Here is a 21,573-nt window from a genome sequence, read left to right as displayed (position 1 = left end):
CAAACATTAGGGAAATAACCATTTCCTTATCCATCCAGACACAGGCCAAACTCCATAACCCCAATTTGTCTCCCCAGCTGATGGTCCCAGGGCTGCCAGAGCTCCAGGAGCGTTTGGACAATCTGGGATGGCCAGGTTGGGATTGCTGGGGTGTCTGTGCAGGGCCAGGAGCCAGATCAATGATCCTGGTGGGTCCCTCTCAGCTCAGTCAGGAGATTCTGGGATGCTGTTGAGCCTTCAGGGAGTACCACAGGGGCTTTTTGGATGTCAAATCTGAGAACTCAGAGCCTGTTTTGTTCCAGAACTGCGGAGGATGTCACAGCCCTGAGCAGCAGGAGCAGAACTCATCCTTCTCTTAAATCCAGCTGCCAAAGAAGGGCCTGAGCTCCCCTTTTGTATCTGGGCAAGAAGTACAAGTTTACCTGAGCCAGAGAGAAACCTCTGCTCCAAGGGGATCTCCAGAAGTTCCAAACACCCTCCCTTAAAATGCTCAAACTGACTCACAGCCCTTCATGCCACAATAATTCCAATCCCTCTCCCCGTTGGTGCAACAGCCCTGCAGAGGAACAGGTTCAGAATTCCCAGGCCTGCAGTCCAAAGCTCTCAGGAGGCAGCGCTGCCTGAAGGGGAAGAAATGCCCCAACCCCAGCAGAACCCACTCCAAGCCTTGGCAAATAAAAAACATCCAGGTTTTCTCAAAAGTTCAATGTTTGCAGTGATGCAAAGCCACTTTATGGAAAGAACAGGAATTCCGGCTGAGGAACCTGCAGGAATTTGCTGGCACCCAAATATTCCTCAACCTGTTACTCCTGATGAAATCTTTTCCCAACAGTGAGGGAATATTCCTCAACTTGTTATTCCTGATAAAATCTTTTCCCAACAGTACCTGTGCTCCCACTTTTTGGGATCTAAATCAGCAGGGTCTGCCCAAAGCATTTTATTTCCCCTGTCCTTATAATTTATCCCCCCAGGAAACAGATCAACAGCATCTGGCCCACCGAAATAAGCTTTTATTTCACACCCCAGTGTGTTTTCAGAGATGAAAATCCCACTCGTGTTATTGCTTTGAAGCACCTGGAACCCATAATTGGTGTTAAAGGAACTTACGGATTTGTGGGGCTGAGGATGAACATGGAACTGTAAGGCAGGATTGGTTTAGGCCCATTTTTGGTCAAGTCATCGACGTCTTTCTTCTCCTCTGTTTTGCTTTCAAACTCCACGTTGTTCACTGGAAATGGGAATTCAGGGAGAGCACAAAGGAGAGGGTTAAAAACGGATCTGCAGCCTTCCTGCTGCCTGGAACAGCTGGAAATGGCAACAGCAAGCTGGGAGAGCAAACAGCCTTGGGAAGTGCTGATTAAATGGGATGAACAATCATCGGATCGTTATCACCCCCTGCCCCTCCACTGCTGCTGAGCCACAGGAACAGCCAGGAAATGAAACCGTGAGCTGATTTATCCCGGAGCTGCCAAACTGAGGCTGGAAAACCCATCCCAAGGAGCACAGATTCTCAGGGAGAGGGATCAACTCAGGATCCTTGAAAGAAAATCAAAAGGAAGTCTGACCAGCCCTGTGATTCGGAGTTTTGTCCTGTGGAGCAGGAGCACAACTGGCTTTGGAACACATAAAGGAGCAGATTCATGGATGAGGTTTAATAATCTGGGGGCTGAGACTGCTGAACTTCCCAGAAATAGGAAAAGAGGCAGGAAAGGACTTCTTGGACCCCCAGAGCTGTGCCTGCATCGTGTACTTCAGTTTGGTCAGAGTTCCCCATGGGCAAAGGTGAGCAGCTCCATCCTGCAGCAGGTCTAGGGATCTCCTTCTCTGAGATTGTTCCCAACCTCCCTCCCAAAGGTTGGAAATTCTCCAGTTCTCATCCTGACTTCACTTGCAGGGGGTTTATGGGATAATTTACTGAAGATAATTTCCCATCTATGAGCTGGGTAACATTTTATGCTGCAAATTCTCTTCTTAGACACACATAAAGGCTCTTCCATTAATTCCCAGGACCTAAAGTCCAACAATCCCACCCTTTGGAATGCATTCAGTGCAGGACTGTTATTACTTTTTATTTTATTTTGCAAGGAAATGACATTTCTTTGTGTTTGAGTGACATGTTCAATAAACTCCTTATTGGATCTCCAGCCAGATCCAGAGGAAATGGCCAAGAAAGGGAGAGACTGATAAATTGTGATTGACAGGAGCTCAGCATCACAATATAGGAAAATAACCATTGAAGAGGGAAAAAAAAATGAGAAAGAAGAAGGAAAAATAATTATAAAAAAAGATAAATCTTGTGGCTGACAATAGAATGAAAAAATACAGAGATCCTGCCAGATCTTGGCTGTGCCTCTTGGAAAGTAGAGTCCTGACAGCCAGAAGATTAATGTAGACCTCTTGGATTTTCTTCTGGGGTTCTCCTCAGCTCTCCAGACTCCTCCAGGCTGTTCCCACCCTGCCAGGGATCAGCACCAAGGTGTTGGGAACAGGCTGGTGGTGGCTGGGCACAAGGATCTTGGGATCATCTGTAAATCTGTGCACACAGACCAAGGCAGAGAGCTCTGGAGAAGGACAGGGAGGGTGGCTCTGCTCCCAGTGTGATGCAGAGCATTGGAAAAAGCTCTGGAATGTCACAGGAGCCCAAGCAGCAGGGTCACACATGGATGTTGCTCTCCCTGCTCCCTCACCTCTCCCTTACACACAGGGTGTGGCCTGGGTGAGCCATCTCCAGGGAATCCATCTCCAAGTGTTTTCCAGAGCCACCAGGAGCCCAGGAACCCTTGCTGAGTTCCTGCACTCTGTGTGGCAATTACAGCTCCTCTATCACCAAGTTTCCTGGCTGCCTCTCAAGGACGGCAGCGCCCAGGAGAGCCCCCCTCACTCCTTGGAGATTTGGATTTCCTGGCAATTGCACAGCAGGAAAAGCAGGGCACAAAGGCACTCACTTGGAATGACAGTGGTTTCCCCTGGAGGGGCAGTGATGGTGACAGGGATGTTCACAGTGGTGGTTTTGTCCAGGGGGGGCTGAATCATCCTGGTCACGTTCTTCTGGTTGTCGGCATCCTCCGGCTGCTCAGGCACCTTCTGCAGGTAAGTGCTGGGCAGGGTGTGCACAGGGACACTCCCAGGGCCACTGCCACGGCCACTGGCCTCCAGCTCACACTGGTTCTCCCTAGGAAAAAGTAGGATTTGTTCAATATGGCCCAGGAAAGGTTCAGAGAACACATCCCTGATGCTGCACCTCGTGCTGGGCTTGTTTCCTCCATGGAAATGCTTTGCAGGACTGTGGCATTCACATTCTCTTAAAGAGAGAGACATAATTCTCTCTCCCAAGATTTTTCCTGGGGAAAGCAGTGACAACCTCAGAGAAGAAGAGAAAACAATTCTTATCTCCATTCCCTGCTCCTGTTGTTTGGCACATGTGGAATGTGTTATGGAGATTGTTTACCCAAAGTGATTTGTTAGTTGGACACCAGTGAGGGTTGTTTGGATTCCTTGCCCAATTGGGTCAAAGCTGTGTCCTGGCTGTCTCAGACAGTCACAGGTTTTTCTTTAGTATCTTTGTAGTATCCTTTTAGTATAGTATAGTATCTCTTTAGTATGTAATATAGTATAGCTTAATAAAGAAACTGTTCAGCCTTCTGAACAATCATGGAGTCAGAGCACATTATATTCCCTGGCTGGGGGCGCCCTGCATCGATACAGGACAACCTCTGACAACAAAATTTGGGATCTTTTTCTCTAAGACCTCCTGAGCCAAACCCCAATCCCAGCATTAGGAGGGGACTGTGGCAATGGACATCCCTGGGGTCACTTTAATGATGCTCCCACGCCAGGACCATGTAGCAGTGCCATGAGCCACTCCCCAGAGCAGCTGCTGGATGAATCCTGACACACTGCTCCCTAACGCTCTCCCCAGGCCTTATTTAAATGTGCTGATTCCATTTTCCAGTTTTTGGAACGGTTTGGAATGGTTTTGGAACCCTTCTGGAACGTGGCAGTCAGCAGCTAAATGGCTCCTGCTCTCCTCTGCAGCAGCAGCAGCTCTGCTCCAGTGAGGAGGAAAGTGAGCCCATGCACATGAGCACGCTGAACAGCAGGCAGAGTGTTTGGAAATTCAGCTGCAAGGAAGATAATTTAGACAGGAAAATTATTATCTCAGTGCCACTCACGGCTCTCCACGGTGACATGAACTCTATTCTAAAGAATCCCAGTGCAATTTCTTTTCCATCAGACTAATAAAGCTGAAAAGGCAATCTATCCTTCTTTATTAACTACTCCAAATGCTTCACCAGGGCTGCTTTTCTCACTTGACTTACATAAGAATTAAAGCAAATGGGGGCCATCGTTGCTCTTAATGGAAGAGGCCATGTGCTGGAACAACTGGTGGTGCAGCTGAAGGCTCCCCATTAAAAATGAAAATCAAAGGGCTGTAAGCAAGGCTGGCTGAAATTTAAATAGATGTCCCTCAGGAGCTTCCTTCAGAAGGAAGGAAATTTCCCTTCAGAAGCTGGGAAATTCTCTGCTCCACTTGGTGTCCTGCAGGGTCTGTTGGTGTTTACAGCATATTTCCTGCCTTAAACCTGAGCTGTTTTATGAACCAAAATTGTCTGTCACTGCTGACTGAGGCAAAACAGAACTGCAGCTTGTGGTGGGAGCTGGTGTGGAGACAGGGACAGCAGGGAATCCCACAGGGAGGGGCAATAAGGGATTTTCTGGACACATCTGGGGCTTTGTGACCCCTGACCTGACCCAGGCAGGGTCTGGCAGCACTCACTCACTTGGGCTGGTGATTCCGGTGCTCCTTCTCGCCAGCCTCCCCCTCCTTGTCCCCGCTGTCCTTCTCCACGGACTCGTAGGTGGACAGCGCCCTGTTCCTGAGCCGGTGCCGCCGGTGGGGCTCCTCTGCGTTGTCCCCCTTGGCCCCGGGCTCTCCATCCCTGTTCCCGGAGCGGGACCCTCCGCGGTGCCGGGCACGCCGCTCGCTGCGGGCGCCGTTGGCAGTGCCATTGCCCTCCTTGCCCGGCCGGTCGGAGGAGTGCCGGTGGCTGCGGTGCCTGCGGTGCTCCTTCTCAGCCCCTTCCTCCACCGAGCCCCGCCGGTGGTGCCTCTTCCCACCTTCCTGCCCCCTGCTACGGTCGCTTTTCCCTTCCTTGCTGCCCCCTTCCACCTCCTTGCTGCGGCTCCGGTGCTGGCGGTGCCGCTCCTCCTTGTTGGCAGCCCCGGCTTCGCCGCTCTCGTCCTTGGTCACGTCTCCCTTCTCCTGCTCTCCCAGCTTCTCCTTCTCCCGATGCCGGTGGTGCTTCCGTGGCGCTTCTGCCCCGTCGGTGGAGGTGGGTTTGGGGTGCTCCACCACCTCCTGGACATCCACGGGGCTCAGCTTGGTGATGTTGTTCCTGCCTTCGCCGCGGGGCTCCACGACCAGCGGCCGGTCCAGGTGGGTTTTCATGTCGGGCCGGATGTGCAGGGTGGTGGCGTAGCGCACCCGCTCCTCGGGGTCCAGCTCGTTGTACAGGGCCTCGCAGCTGGCTCGGAAGTTGTGCATCCGGATCTGGCTCGTCCTCTGCTCCCAAACCGACTTGGATTTGGAGGAATTCTGCTGCTTGCTAAGGGCGGGAGAAAGGTGAGAAGTCAGCACCCAACTTCGCGCCAATTCCCTAAATGCCAACCAAAAAAAAGAGGGAATGTTTAGCTGAGGTGGGGAATTAGAGGGTCGAACCAAAGGAGTAACAGGGATGGAGAAAGAACATAAGCAGGGAAAGCCAGCAGGATCATCCATGTTAGTTTGCCCACACACTATGAGATCAGCCCTCCGGAAAGGAGTTATTCTGCATTTTGGAAATGTGGAAGCCTCGGGAATAGTCCGAAGGATTAAAACGTCAGCACACGAAAATCACACACCCCAGCCAGAGCTTTGGAAGAGCCCACAAAGCTTCCCAAAATTAGCAGCATTTTTCTCCCCACCTGGAAATATCTGGGTGAGGAAATTAGCAGTGAGCAAGAGAAGTTAGATCAGCAGGAGGAGCAGGGGAAATGAAACCTGTCCCTGAGGATCCGAGCCTGCCACCAGCCCCTTTCCCTTCCGGCCAGCTCCAGGGATTGTTTTCCAGCTGTGCTGCCCTGCTGGCTCATAGAAGAGGTCTAAAACTGCTCTAAATCCACAGCATCCTTCCAGGTGAGCAAGGACCAGCCACGCATCATTGGAGAATGGAAAAGTACAAGTAAGAGGAAAACTGTCCTGTGCACCAGGAAAAGAGCCCAGAGGGTGGGAGAGTCACACACAGATCCATGAAAGATCCTGAGGTGAAAGGGATCCATCAGGATCATCAATCCATCCCTGTCCCTGCCCAGACCCCCCAACAAGCCCACCCTGGGCATCCCTGGCAGCGCTGTCCAAAGGCTCCTGGAGCTCTGGCAGCCTCGGGGCCGTGCCCATTCCCTGGGGAGCCTGGACAGTGCCAGCACCCTCTGGGGGAAGAGCCTTGCCCTGAGCTCCAGCCTGAGCTGCCCTGGCCCAGCCCCAGCCGTGCCCTGGCTCCTGTCCCTGTCCCAGAGCAGGGATGGGAGCTGCCCCTCGGGAGGAGCTGCAGCCCCGGGGAGCTCTGCCCTCACTCTGCTCAGCTGAACAATCCCAGAGCCCTCAGTCCCTCCTTGTGTGGCCCCTTCTGGCCCTTCACTGCCTCAGTATCCCAAGAGGAAGATGAGATGGGACCACCTGGAGACACCTGCTCATCTCTGTCACCTCTTGTGACCAGGACACCTCCTCTGGCATGGCCTGAATGCTTTGGTTTCTCAGCACAGCATTTGGGTTCTCACCACCACATTCAAAGTGACCACAAACCCAGCCAGGGTTTCAAGGTTGTGAAGGGACAACTTTTTCTTTTTCTCCTAAAAACCTCAAGCCAAACTCTGCTTTTCACTGGCTGCCAGGTGAGTTCTGGATTTAACCTTGTGGAGGCTCAGCACCCATTTTTTGTTAATGAAACTTTTCTAGCAAAACCAGAAAAAGCATTTTCCTCCTCCCAGCCTACTCTGACACCTCCATCCCCCACACCTCAGGCTGAGCTGTGCAGCTGGAGGGAGCAGAGCCCACAGGGGAGGCAAACACAGCTTCCTTACGCATTTTCTGGGCTCCCCTGGCAGTGGGAAAAAGCAGCTTTTGCGTGTTCTGGTGCTGATTGGGACTGTCTGGCTCTGTCACCATGCAGAGACCCCGGGGAGGTGACGTCCAGCCACGCTCATGTGGCACAGTGGGAGCTGTCAAAAGGGTTTTGTGTCGCTGGGCTCTGCTGGGGAATCACTTCTTTACCGAGGTTGTTGCTGCCTGATGCTGCTAAAAGGAAAAAATTCACTAAGAGCCCTCATGAGAGCACCCAGGCAGATGTGAAAAACCCCATTTAGTCCCAAAATCAGAGCTGATCACCAAAATTAAATATCTATGCCCTGCTGCCAAGTTCTGGACTCATTTTCCAGCAGCTGAGTCCCCCATTTACACCACAGCACGAAGAAGTGATAAAAATCACAGTTCTAAATGTAAATAATAGCAGAAGGCCCTGCTTAGAGCCCTGCTCACCCCAAATCCTACGCTTAAGGGGGGACAGGCTCCTCCTGAGACAAAGCCCCCTCCAAGCTGGCACAAGGATGAACAGCCCCATCACAGTGGGCACTCACCACTTTCTTTAGTTCAAAATCATTAGGAAAAAAAAAAAAATCTCACTCATCAGCAGCTTTCCTTGGTTTGAGAAGGAATAAGGAATATGCAGATCCTCTGACTGCCCAGCCCTGCTGCCCTGTCCAAGGATTTCCCATGGGAAGCCACAGGAAAAGCTCTGTAGAGATCTCACAGGCAGCAGAGATGGAGCTGCCTGGGATGGACAACCCAGAGTGTCCTGTACATCCTCTGGGATGGCTGGGAGCCTTGCTCTGCCACACTCCAGGTTTTAGCTCTGCCAAACCCAACTGGACTACAAATCTCTTCAAAGCCAGGCTCAGAGAAAGTTCAGGGATTTTCTGTGCCTGGCTGAGCTCCCTGAATGCTGCGACAAAGAACTCTGTTCTTAGGGAATATTCCTCACTCCATAGTGAAAGTCCTGGGGTGGGGACCAGCCTCTGTCCTGTGCTTTGGGCAGCACTGAGGTGATAATCAGCCTTAATGATTAATTGGAAAAGTGTCTTTGTGCTGAAACTTCCAGTTTACCTAAAACCCAAGAGCAGAGGTAGGAGCACAACTACCCCCTGCTCCATCCTGTCCTGCACTGCCACAGGTCAGGAACCAGCAGGGCTGGGACACGAAGCCTCAGTGTCCCTGCAGTGACTGCCAAAGCAAAACACCAAGAAAATCATCAGGCAGCTGCCATGGCCACAGCCCGTGCCTGCTGCCTGTGCTGAGCCCATCCCAGCTGGCTCAGGCTGGAAATGCAAGATGTGGCTGTGGGTTTGTGCTCTATCCCCATCTGTCAGAGCTGGGGCAGTTCTCCTCTGTTCATTGGGCAGTTTTTTCTTTATCTCTCCCACAGCCAGTCCTCCCTCCAGCAGATCTCTGCTGTCCATGGCCACTGAGTGTCCCTGCAGGGCTGATCAAATTCCAGCATCCCATGGGGAGATGCTCCGCCCAGGGCAGGAGCCAAGCATTCCTACCTGGATCCAATCTGAGCCTGGAACAGCACAGCAGCCTTTGCCCACTGCATTCCCAGAGGAGCAGCTTTCTCCTGCCCTGCATTCCCAGAGGGAGAGCAGGCCCATCTCCAGCAGCCCTGGAGCTGCAGAGGAAAACTCCCCCCTTGTGCAGGATCCCTGCTCCAGCAGAAGCACAGCTGGCACTGCAGGAGGGCTGAGCCCCCATGGGATGGGACTGTGCCACCACCCTGACCCACAGGGGGACAGGGCATGTTCTGACTCTGGCAGTGGTTTGTTTTCTATATTTGTACTATTGCATTTGTATTTTAATTTTCCTAGTAAAGAACTGTTATTCTTTACTTATCTTTGCCTGAGAGCCTCTTAATCTCAAACTTATAATAATTCAGAGGGAGAAGATTTATATTTTCCATTTCACGAGAGGCTCCTGCATTCCTTTCAAAACCTGTCTTTTCAAACCAAGACACCAGCCAAGAAGGAAAGAAAATCCCCTCAATCAGGCTGGAAGTGAAGAGGAGGAAAATTGGGATTCAGGGCTGATCCTCAGCCCAGCTCTGACATGAGCTGTGCCACTACAGGAGGGGTTTTGCATTTGTGTTTCAGTTCCACCAATAACATAAATCAGCTCTTAAATGATCTCTGAGCTGTTCCCACTGCTCATCACTCAGGGCTAAGTGAGAGGTGCTGCCAGGGAACTGCACCCCTGAGAACCTGCAGGAACCAGGCAGTGCACACATCAACCCAGCTCAGATCCCTGGGTAAATCAGACACTGACATTCCAAGCTGGAATTTCCCAGCACCTGGAAATGAGCTGCATCCTTAACACTGACACAAGTTACGGAGGCGAGTGCCAAAACCTCCAGCACAAAGCCACCCGCTGGCTCTGGGCACCAACAGCTCCAGAGCAGGAGCTGCAGAGGCAATGCCTGCACAGCCATTCCTCTTTCCACGGGAAAAACACTCCAAAAATATTTTTTAAATGGCAAATCAGGATATTTAGGAAGTGTGGTAAAAACCCAGTCAGGAAAACACAACGCCTGTGAGCTCAATTTCACCTCCAGAGCAGTGAGGAGCATCCCAAACCCTGTCATCCCAAACCCTGTCATTCCAAACCCTGTCATCCCAAAATCACCACCCAGGAGCCAGAGCCAGGGCACAGCACCTGAGCACATGGGCCCCGTGGGGACAGTGCTGGGAATTCCAGAGCCAGAGCAGCAGCAGGAGGTGGCAGCTGCTTGTCCAGCTGGATTTATCCAGCCCTGGCTCTCTCTGGGTCCCCACAGCCACCGAGCTCAGGATTTGTGGCAGCTCCTCCTCTCCTGGTGCTCCCTGGGCATGGGGACAGCCTGGGAGCTGATTTATGGCACCCCTTAAAGCAAAGCAGGGCTTCAGCCCAGCTGCCTGCCCAGGAGGAGATACAATAACAGGAGGGGTTTAGAGGAGATGAAAAAACATCAATGGGGCAAAAATTAATTCCTCTGCTTCTCCCCTCGTTTGGGGCAGTGAATTCTGCACAAATCAGGGCAGGCACAGCCCAGCTACAGCATGAGCAGGGCAGGACTCGTTTAACTGAACAAAAAGAGGATTTGTGATAACAAATATTTACTTCACAAAAAAAAAAAAAAATCCATAAAAAACCATAAAATTCCACAAAAGAACATAAAGCCAACTGCTTATCTGAACCCTGCTCACTCCTGGCTGCTTAAAACGCTCCTAAAGCCATTAGGGAAATTGCCCTGTAAATCACCCCTGACTTGCCAACATCCCACAAACACTGCTGGTAATTCATTGCTTTACTCCCCATCCCTATTTTCAGGAATATTTGGAACTCTTTGAAGGCTCTACTCCATCCCCAGATCCTCCAGGCTGGAAATGTTGTAGATACCCCTGCTTGTACAGTTCCACTGCTTTTCCTTGGGTTAAAACACCAACAAACAACTCCTGCCTGTGGCTGGAAAGAAAACCCTCAGTTCCTGGAGAATCAAATAAAATTCATATTAATGAATCAATGACTAATATTGGTATAAATTAAAACCTGCAAGAACTGTGTGGTTTGTTCAAAGAAAGGGAAGTATATTTTTAGTCAGATTCTAATCTTAGGGTGCTCCTTAATGATTAAAGATTTTGTTCCCATAACCTTTAAATCACTGCTACACTTCATGGAAATCCTTAACATTTTGCTGCAGTAAATAATGAATGAAAGCAGCCTACGGAAAGATAATAATTCAGTGTTAAAAATAACCACACATTACACACTGGCGGTGAAATTCTGTGTTTCAGATAAAGGGGAATTTGTTGTTAAAATACAACAAAACCTTTCCACTCAAATCCTCTTTTCTGTTCATGAACTCAGGGTTCATAAACTCCACATTTCCATTTTCCACTTGGAAAACACAATAGGATATTTCACTTTGGGGGTGGTGTGCACAAAGCCCAGTGCTTTATCTCTCTGGAGGTTTTTGGGGAAATGTTCCTTAATACTCACTGAGAAAAAGAAAAAGCACATTCAGCTCATCCATCTCTGCACCTTTCTGCCTGTCAAAACTCCCAGCAGCCAGGAAATACATTGGAAGAAATTATCCAAAAGATGACTAAATCTAATTTCTTCCCCTAACTGTCACTGTCCCAGCCCCATGAGCCATCAGACCTGGGCACAGACAGGTCACACCTGCTTTGGGCAATCACAAAAGCTCAACCTTGGTCACAGCAGTTAAATTCCAGGGTATCTCTTCTGGTGGGGATTTAACAACAAACCCCAATGAAAAATGCCTCAAAATGTGGCCGATCCTCCTTCCAAAAGAATTTTGGTACCTGCACTTTGATTTCATCCTTATATAAAAGGCAACTCTGCCTCTGGAAATTTGGAAAAGAGGACAAAATCTATATTTTTTTCTAAAGGCTAGTTGGGAAAACATTGATTTGAAGCAGTTTGGGGTAACTTCTGCTGGGGGAAATTGGAATTTTGGGTCAAAGGCAGCTGCCAACACCTCCCTTTCTCCATCCTGTCCCCCCTGTCAGGGTGGGAGGCACCCAAAGTGCAGCTGAGCCCTCTCTGCACCTTTCTGCATGTCAAAACTCCCAGCAGCCAGGAAATACATTGGAAGAAATGATCCAAAAGATGACTAAATCTAATTTCTTCCCCTAATTTTCACTGTCCCAACCCCGTGAGCCATCAGCCCTGGGCACAGACAGGTCACACCTGCTTTGGGCAGTCACAACAGCTCAGTCTTGATCACAGAAGTTAAACTCAAATAAAGCATCAACATATTTTAAATCCCAACTTGTCCAAGATCCACCAGTGCACAAGGAGCCCCCAAACACCCAGAGGAATATCAGGGAGGAAAAGCTGCTGGAAAAGCTCCTTGGATTCACAGTACCTTGGTGCCTGCTGTGGGGCCAGGACAAACCCCCAGGCTGGAATTGCACTTACTTGAGTCTCCAAAAGCATTAAAGAAGAAAGACAAGGTCACACAGTTAAAAGATAACCCAAAGGACACTCGTGGGGGTGGGACAGGAGCTGATGAGGAGTTTTTGGGGTTAGTCAGCAGCAGTAATGATGTTTTTACCAACCTGTTGGTGTCAAAGCACACCCTGACCCACAGCACAGCCAGCAGGATTGGATTGGGAGGAAGCACATGGAGTGAGAGAAAGTTTTCCACTGTGTTTGCTCAACTCCAGCTCCAGAGGAGTTGCCAAGAGCCTCATTAGGACAAAATCTGTCGCTTTAAGCTCCAGCTCGAGAAGGTCAGAGAGCAAAGACATAACCAGCTTTTCAAGAGTTTTCCAATTTAGTCTCACTTGGACCCCGTTTCCAGAATTCTTTTGAAGTCCTCCTCCAGTTTTCCCTCCAAGAGAGCTCTCCTGGTTCTCCCACGGAACCCAGAGTGCAAACACTGGTGGAACATCAAAGCAAACAGCCCAGCACAGAATAAACACAGAGAACAGAAAGAAATACAAGTGAGAACAAGACAAACCATCAAACGAGGGGAGACAGAACAAGAGAGGAGAATAGTTCAGGAGAAATGATGGAAAGGAATTCAGGGAGAAAAATGGAGGAAGGAAAAGGGAGGGGAAAGTTACAGTCAATGTATGGAACACAAGAGTTGCTCACAAATCACAAGCATCAAATGACAATGACACCTTCCAGTCCTTTCCCTGGATGTTGGTCTGGAGGCTTTCCACAATGATGGGAATGATTTTTTGGGGAAAAAGAACACAGGGAGAGTGAAGGCACCAGGAGAAGGGGAAGGCTGATAGAGCTCTAAATGAGAAATCCACGTAGTGAATATCGTAACAGAGAGCAACTCACGGTGAATTTACGCTGGAGACTGACGAGCTGCGAGATACAGTACCTCGAGTTTGCTTTACAAAACTGCACATGCAAAAAAACAAAACAAACAAAGAAAACAAAAAGTGAGAAAGAAAAAGCCAAAAACCAACCAAACAAAAAAAAACGAAACAAAAATAAAATCAAACCAAACCAAACGAGCAGAGAAACCATAAAAGACATCGGGAGGAGACTCGTACAGGCCGCGTCCTGCTGGATGCAGACGGGGAGGAGACCGGGCAAGCTCCAGGGCTGTGGAAGGACGGACACACCACCCTCTGGAGAACAGGGACACAACCAAAGAGTCCAAAAGAGAGCCAAAAGGAAAAGGTGCCCCAGAGGCACGCGATGGTGCCCCAGAGGCGGCTCCCTGGTACTCACACCGCCAAAATCCTGCCAGCACCACCCCTGCGACCCTGGGGAGGCCTGGCTGCAGCCACGGGGGGATTGTGCTGCAGATCCTCGTTTCCAAGAGAAGCAGGATGCTAATTCCTGCTCTTGGCACTTCCAGGAGGAAGCTTTAGCATGGAGCAAGGGCTGGAGAGAGGACGTCAGGCTCCAAAATCCACCTGAGCTCCAGCGGCTGGTGCCACACAGCTTCTCCTCAGTCCCTGCCTCAGATGGGCTCTTTGGAGGCACCTACCTCTCTCCTCGGACAGGGATTGGGATGGGCCTGGCTCAGACTGCCCAAAATTGGGTCACTGGGCCTAAAAACCTCAGCTCTGCTGCAGATTCAGTGGGGCAAGGCCCAGGGGTGAAAGGAGCTTCCTGCAGCTCAAGGAATTTTGTGGATTGTCTTCCATCTCCTCCACACCACTTATGTGGGGGGTTCTAAGTATGGAAATCACTGAATCACAGAGAAAAGGCAGAATCACACAAAACCAAGATTCTAAATATCCGGATTGATCCTGGCTTGAGCCATTAATTTTTTCCTAGCTCTAATGATAATTTTTATCAATCTACGGGGTTCCAAAAATCCTCCCTAAGACTGAAAATAAAATCCCTTCACCTCTGGATTTGCCTTTTCAGTTACAGCATTTTTCCTCCTGCTTTCATGAGCGTTTAAATCTGTTAACAATCAATTCTAGCCAACCAGAAGGCCCAGTTAAAAATCTAATGTTCTTTGGGTATCATAGAAGTAGAATTTTAAATATACATTTATTAAAATTAATGGATTGTTCCAAACAGAAACAGTATCTTGGCTCAGATACTCAATATAACACAAAATTCAGAGGTTCAGAAACCTGGAGTGAATATAAGAAAAATTATGGAAGGCATCATAAAAGTTTTTCTTGAAGCAAATAATCTGCTGAGCAGCCAGGTGAAGTATTTTACCTAAACCCCAGGATTTCTGTATTTGTCTGGTGCCAAATGAAACAGGAGCAGAGGCAGAGTGGGGGTGGCATGTCCTGCATGCTGGCCAAGGAAATTATTATTTCCAGGTTGTTCAAGTTGGGGACCTTTTTACTCTTTGGCAACAAAATCCTGCAGGGAACAAGCCCCTGAGTGCAGGGCATAACCAACAAGTTCCTTTGGGAAAACTTGGGATGGAGGAGAATGCTGCCCTGATTCACCTGGGAGTCAGCACCGTGCAGTACGTGTGGAGATTTTGGGTTTAATTGTTGAAAATTGTTGAAAGCAGATGAACATCCCTCAGTGGGAGGCTGGGATGAAGCTCTCTGTGTCTCCCTGCCTCGTTTGGTGCTGGGCAGGATGAAGGCCACGCTCTGTCCTTGTCACCTGTGCAGGGAATGTGACACAAATCCTGCAGCACTCCAAGCTCACTGCTCTGCTCCCATGGCTGGATCTGCCCTTTTCAAACCATAAATTTGCCTGGAACTGCTGTGTGTGAAACCACAGAGCCAGCCCAGCCTCCTTTTCCAGGGCAAAACGACAGCAGGAGTTGATTTTCACCAGATGCTACTTACCAGGAAGGAGGGACAGAGCCCAGAGAGTGGCTGTGGGTGACACCAACGATGAGGACAGAGAGGAAAACCCACGGGAGGAATCAGAACCTCACACACTGACACACTCCAGGGCAGGAGGAGAGGGAAGAAATCACAACCAGCAAGAAGAAAAGAACACCTCTTCTAATCTACAGCCCCCAGCAGAGCACAGGGCATGGGCTGGGTGTTCAGGCAGCTTCTTGCTGGGTCCTGTTGGGTCCCCACAGCCCAACAGAGACGTGGAAATCCACGGTACTCCCGGGACAGAAGGAAAACACAGAACCTCCGAGATGGAAAACCTGGAGAAACAGAGCAGTTCCCCCCTCCCTGCATCCCCAGACATGTACAAAAGGGCCAGAGGGCTCAGGGTGAAGTGACTGAGGTGCCACCTCTGGTGGCTTTTCTGCCTTGCTCACACTGACAGGCACTGTCCCCCTGTGGGACTGCAATTACAGCACCAATTCTGTGAACAGCCCCAGAGGGACCAGCAGAAGCCAGTCCTGGAGACAGCAGGAGGTCCTTGGAGGCTGGAAAGGTGTCCTGGGAAGCACAGGTATCTCTGGAACAGCACTGGGCAATGTGACAAACTGTGCTTAGGTCTGCTGTCCACATCCAGGAGCTGTCTCTTCCACTGCCCACCATGTTTCATCCACCACCCAGGTTCTCCTCTCACCCACAACTCACAGCTCACACCCATGATTAAATGATTCCCTTGGATCTGGCTACAACTTTAATCCATTACCTCATGTAATTAATAAAACCCCAAACCTCGTAAATCACAGAGTGCAACAAGTTCCTCCAAGTGTGGCTGACTACCTGGCAGGCTCCTACAAATTTAGGGGTACTGAAAAATTGCTATTTTAAGGCCTTCCCCAAGAAAAGGTGAGGGGAGGGCACTGGGGAATGCTGTGGTTGCCAGGTGAGCCCCAGGTCGTGCCCTGCCTGGGGCAGGCTGTGCTCGTGGCAGCCCCTTTTGTACAGACCATTGGTGCAGCTCTGGCTGGGACAGGAAGGGCAGAGGAGGAGCCCAAACATGGGGAGTTCAGGCATCAGGCCAGGCAAAAGCAGGAAAAAACCCCAAATTTGCTTTGGGGTCTTTGTGTGACACACAGGGATGAGCCTGAGGGCTCTTCCTTCCAGTGGCAGTGGCACCAAAAAGTGCTTTGGACATCCCGTGCCTTGGAATTGTGCCCTTGTCCCTGGTCTGGCTGCCAAGGAAGCTGCACCAATGGTTTGCCCTAAAGACCCCTGGCTCTGTGAAGTCCCTCAGGTGCAGAGGCTGAGCAGGGCAAACGACACAGAGGGGCTGAACAAACTCAGAACTCACCTCCAGAAACAACAAAGCAAGGAAAATGCTAAACAGAAAACAAACAAACAAAAAAAAAAATCACAAAAAAAATAAGAGTGAAACAATGGGCTCGAATCAAACACATCTCCTGTGTTCAGCCAGACATTACAAAGTGACAGAACCAACACACCACCCTTGCTTTTCATCCTAAATAAATCCTTCAGGCTAGAGTTCACCAGGTGAAAAAGGAACTGTGGTCAGACAAATCTGCTCAGGTCCCTGTGGTGGAGCAGAGAAATGCTGGGGGCTGGATGAAGCAGCAGCTCCACACCAGCCTCGCTTTTCATCCAGAGAAACCACAACATAAATCCTGCAGGACAGAGTTCACCAGGTGCAAAACCAACTGTGGCCAGACAAATCTGCTCAGGTGAATCCTTCTGGTGGAGGAGGAAATTTCTGGAGCTCCAGAGCAGTGCAGGATGTTGGGAGGAGATGATGAATGATCCCTCCCCAGCAGTGCAATGATGAGCCTGTTATTAAAGGAGATCCCCAGTGTCCATCAATCACAAAGCAATTCCCAGCTCCCCCAGCATCCAGCTCCAGGAGGGAAGGTGAAGGTGCCTCTTCAGAGCCTGGATAACACTGGGTAACAACTGCTCCCTTGTGCTGAGGAAATTATGTTCAGTACCCAGCACAATAAATGGAGCTCAGAGTGGAGGAGGGGGACGAGGGGACAATTCCAAGCACTGGATGTGCAAATTTGATGGAGCTTGGTTAGGAGGGGAGGCTGGGGCAGGTGATTAAATGATTCCCTTGGATCTGGCTGCAACTGTAATCCATTACCTCATGGAATTAAAAAAAACCAAACCTTGTAAGTCACAGAGTGCAAAAAATTCCTCTTCAGGCACAGCTCACCCTGAACTGGCACGGGAAAAATGCCAGAGGTGGAGGATCCAACACCATGGGGAGGGCTGGAAGGAGGTTTGGGGGAGCCACAGCCAGTGCTGGGAGCAGGACTGGCAAGGGCAGGGAGAAAACGGCACCTGAGACAGCACAACCAACGTGACTTTTCACCAGACTCAGCCCAGGGACAGCTTTGTCACCTCTGTGGGGACACTGGGAACATGAACATCATGATCAAGAAAATCCAAGTCATAGTGTTCTCTGCCACCACCTGTTTGGACTGATGCAGGCAGGGAAAATATCAATGTTTTCAGAACATCCATCCATGCCATCGATGCCTGCTGTTACAGAAATCCATTTTCACAGGTTGGGAAAATAATATTAAACTATAAAACTGAAAAAAACATTCCTTAGGGGAAAGTACAAACAGAAATTGATTGGGTAGAGCCACCTTTGCAGGAGCTCAATTCCAGTTTTCCCAGGCCTTGCTCACTGAATCCTACAGGGATTTGACTCTCAGTTCTTTGTACCTGAGTTTTGGGTTCTGGTGATATTTCTGTTTCCAAAAAATGCCATTTTTAAGAACACCCGGCACTTTTGGCATGTCCAGCTCTGGATCTGATCTGCCAGGACTTGCCATGGTCACATCTGCTCCACCCTCAGAGCACCGTGGGGAATAAGAGCAGGAGAAATGAAGTGTTGGGGTGGATTTGGGTGCCAAAAGGTTCCTAAATCAGCCCTGCTGTGCTGGAGAGGGGCACCCAAGGGATGGTGGCTGCAAGCCACCCCCTGTCCAAGACTTAGGGGCTGCCAAGCCCCTCTGGAGCTCCCTGAGGAGGGACATTCCATCCCTGTATGGGTTCTTCACTTGAGAGCTGGATTTGACCCTTGTGGCTCTCTTCCAGCTCGGAATATTCTGGGATTTATGTATAAAACAAATTGCTTTGAGATGGATTCATTAAATCTCACAGGTCACAAGCCACCAATCCACCCAACCCACTTTTCCCATCTCCCAAAATCTGACTCCTCCCTTGCCTCATCCCTTTAGGCATCAATCCCTTGACCTAAATGCTGCTTTTTGTCCCCAAAGCCCAGCTCTGTGAGTGGCCGTGGGAGGCTCAGCCTGGCCCTGCAGCAGGGCAAGGAGATGTCACAGGGTGTCACAGGGTCAGGAGATGTGGGAACCATCCTTGCCACTGTGCTCCTGTGAATTTTCACACAGTTGGGGCAGGGCACACTCAATCTGAGGCAAAATAAGCAAAAATCCACAGTTTTATCCTCACTTTGGACTGTTGTCACAAAAATCTCCTTGTGCTTTTGAAAACCTGGTGAAAAATGATGGGAAAAGATGATTTTAAGCAATTTCAACCTTAGGTCCATGGAAGTGAGTTGGGTTTTTTTTCTGCTGGTTTCTAAGAAATCTTCCCATGCAAAACACTTTGATTAAAACAGAAGCAAATAAGCACCATCATCATCTTGCATTTTCAAATACCAGAACCAAGAAATTCATCAAAGAGCAGGAGCAATTATCCTCATTTGACTTCTTTTCAAGGCTGGCCAGAAAATAATTGTAAGGAAAAAATGGTATTTAAAACTATCAAACAGCCAGAGCATAAATAGGAACTGATTACAGCAGTAATGACAAAATAAAATGGTAAGAAGAATAAAATAGGCAAATTAATAATATTCTTTTCCTTCACATATAAAATACTGGCTCCACTTGGCCTTTTGTCTTTGCTAAAGTGGATTAAACTCCCAGTAAAAAGATATTTCCACTGAAGGAATCCGGCTGCAGCTCATGTTTTTTCCAATAAACTGAGCAGGAAATTTCTTTTTTTTTAATGCTTGAGCTTCTCCAGCCCTTGGAGGTCTCCTCTGTAAAAGATGTCTGGAAAACATCAGCAGCTCCCAGTAAAATACAGGACCAAACTTTTTGGTGTTGATGCTGAAATTCCAGAAGAGTTCAAGGAAGCTTTTCAGCAAATCCTTGTGAGGAATCCCAGAACAGAGTCATGGAATGGTTTGGGTTGGAAGGACCTTAAATCCCATTCCAGCCTCTGCAGGGACACCCTCACCATCCCAGGCTGCTCCAAGTCCATCCAACACTTGGGTATCTCCAGAGATGTCTCAAACACAGGAACCTGGACTAATATTTCCACCTACACCTCATTTCTGCACCTCTAGGATCCAGGAAAAGTTGGGCCCAAGGCAAAGCTTTCCAAGGGTTTTGGTATCCCAGAGCCTGTGCTTGTCCTCATCCAGGCACCTGGGAATCCCAAATGGATATTCCTACCTCCAAACTGGAGCATTTTATTCCACCCAGCTCTTTCAAACAGCAAGGAAAGGGAATTCAAGCACATTTTCCAGCTATTTAAGAGGATACCTTTGCACTTGAATTCTCAAGATTATTTAAAAATATTGATTTCTGTGCACACACAGAAATAACTCATTAAAAATCATTAAACTCATCTCCTCATTAAAAATCCAAAGTGGGATGTTAACACTTCACCTGGTGAAATCTATCCTGGGCCAGCTTAAAAAAAAAAAAAAATCATCCTCCTAAAACACAGTTATTCAAAGATGAGGCCTTACAAAGAGCACCAAACTGAAAGAAATCCTTCATTAAATGCCTAATAAAGTGCTCAGCACTGGAGCATTTGGCCAGAGGTGGTGCAGGAGGGCTCCCAGACCACGGGATGCTCCAGCTGGACAGACAGACAGACAGACAGTGACACTGCAGCAGGGGAATGCTGCCCCAAGGAATGAAAGGTGCTTACGCAGCTATGGAGATGTTGGCTGCTGACATGGGGCTCACTTCGGCCACCTCCTTGGCCTTCTGCAGGGCCAGCTTCTGGTTGGTGGCTTCCTCCATCTCCTCCTCGTCCTGGGGCACAAAAGCAAGAGAAATCAGGGAATAAATTGTGGAGTAACAACAAGCAGAGCTCCCCTGGGCCTGGGGCGTGGGAAGGACACAGGAATTTTAATTTGGGGCTGCAAGGACACAGGGATTTCAATTTAGGGCTGCAAAGACACAGGGATTGTAATTTAGGGCAGATTTTCTTGCAAGGAGCCCCAGGTGTGGTGCAGGTTGAGGTGAGAATGGCAAGGTTTGGTCAATAGGGTTTTTTACCCTCACAAACTTTGTGGACTCTGCTGGGTCTCCTCTCAGCACACAGCACTGGGAAGGAGACTCTGAGGGAGCAGGAATGGGACAGTTCCAGGTGGAATTCCCCATTTATCCCAGAGCTGTGTGTGTAACAACTCTCTAAAGCCAATGTCCTGCTGGAACACCTGCATGAGCTCCTAAATCCTCCCTGACATCCTGCCAAGGGGACTTTTCTGAAATAATAATAAAAAACCCATGGATTTGGGATAGTCCTGCTCTCATCAGATATTGAGACCCACCTCAGATCCTTGAGGACTCAGAAAACAATAAAAAAGAACCATATTCAATGTAGTTTGTGGAGCAAAGCAGGGTTCTGTTCCTGCTTCCTGCATATCCCTGGATCACAAGGATTTTTAGCCTCTGAAGATTGTAACTGGGATTTCTCTCTTCCTACCCAACATGAAAAGCACCACTAAAACTCAAAATTAAGGATCTTAATTAAAAAAAAAATTACAAAAAATTTTCAAAAATTCAAAATTTAAGGATCTTAAACATTGAGGTGAGAGCAAAACCCAAAGAAACAGCCTGGTTCCCCTTCAGTGGTCACCAAGGGCAACTTTTCTGGAATTTTCTACCAAAAATAAAGTCAAATCATGGCAGGGGAAGCACAGAGCTCTGGTAGCAACACCAGCATCTCACAAATCCAGGGAAAACCACACTGAGAGCAGTCACAGGCTCTTCTGCCAAACTTCATGGAATGGCACAGGTCTGCCTCTGCTCTCGCAGGGTGGTGCTGCAAGGAGGCATGATTAAAATAATGAGAGCAGACAGATCTCCAGCTATGGAATAGGAAATTATCGAGATTTATCCACCCTGAATTCCATCTGCATAAACAGCTCCTCGCTCTGCCTTTGGTGCTATTTGCTTCAACTGAACTCATTTGGAAACTGTTTTCTTTTTCTCCTTCAGAAGGAAAAAAAAAAAAGATGGAAATTTGATTTTAAAAATGGTTACCATATAAATTTCTTTTTTTTTTCTCTCTTTTTTTCCCTTTGCAAATATTTGCAAGTCTATAACCAGGCCTGAATAAAAGACCTGCTGAGCAATTATACAAAGTCAATACTTCTCAGCTGCCAAATTCCAGTAAATTTATCAAAGCTCATTGCAAACCAAGGGTGTTTGGTTTAATCCTGGCCCCCAGCTCAGCCCCAGCTACCTGTCCTTTCACCCTGCTGGGGTGGGAAAGCAGCAACGCACCCATGGATTGGGATAAATTCAGTTTATTTGGGAAAGAAAAAGAGAAAGGAAGGAATTCCACATTTCCCACCCCGGGTTTTGCCATGCCCAGGGCAGCAGATCTCCCTCCATG

The 21,573-nt window shown here is 48.9% G+C and overlaps 1 protein-coding gene across 14 annotated transcripts in view; it reads right to left on the bottom strand.

Moving 5' to 3' along the window:
- The window catches only part of CACNA1B (calcium voltage-gated channel subunit alpha1 B), a 298,893-nt gene that overhangs the window by 74,054 nt on the left and 203,266 nt on the right, over positions 1–21,573 (bottom strand). For 10 of the 14 annotated variants that reach the window (XM_064393626.1, XM_064393612.1, XM_064393613.1 and 7 more), the window contains 5 exons: positions 19,876–19,982; positions 12,944–13,006; positions 4,782–5,606; positions 2,946–3,172; positions 1,108–1,228 (listed from right to left, as the gene is read on the bottom strand). In XM_064393626.1, the coding sequence (XP_064249696.1) occupies positions 1,108–1,228; positions 2,946–3,172; positions 4,782–5,606; positions 12,944–13,006; positions 19,876–19,982 (1,343 nt within the window). The remainder of the gene's footprint in view (positions 1–1,107; positions 1,229–2,945; positions 3,173–4,781; positions 5,607–12,943; positions 13,007–19,875; positions 19,983–21,573) is intronic. The other 4 variants (XM_064393616.1, XM_064393618.1, XM_064393621.1 and 1 more) reach the window with 1 other exon arrangement.

Source organism: Passer domesticus, chromosome 18 (assembly GCF_036417665.1).
Source record: "Passer domesticus isolate bPasDom1 chromosome 18, bPasDom1.hap1, whole genome shotgun sequence".
Classification (NCBI taxonomy): Eukaryota; Metazoa; Chordata; class Aves; order Passeriformes; family Passeridae; genus Passer; species Passer domesticus.
This window is presented reverse-complemented; position numbering and strand designations above follow the sequence as displayed.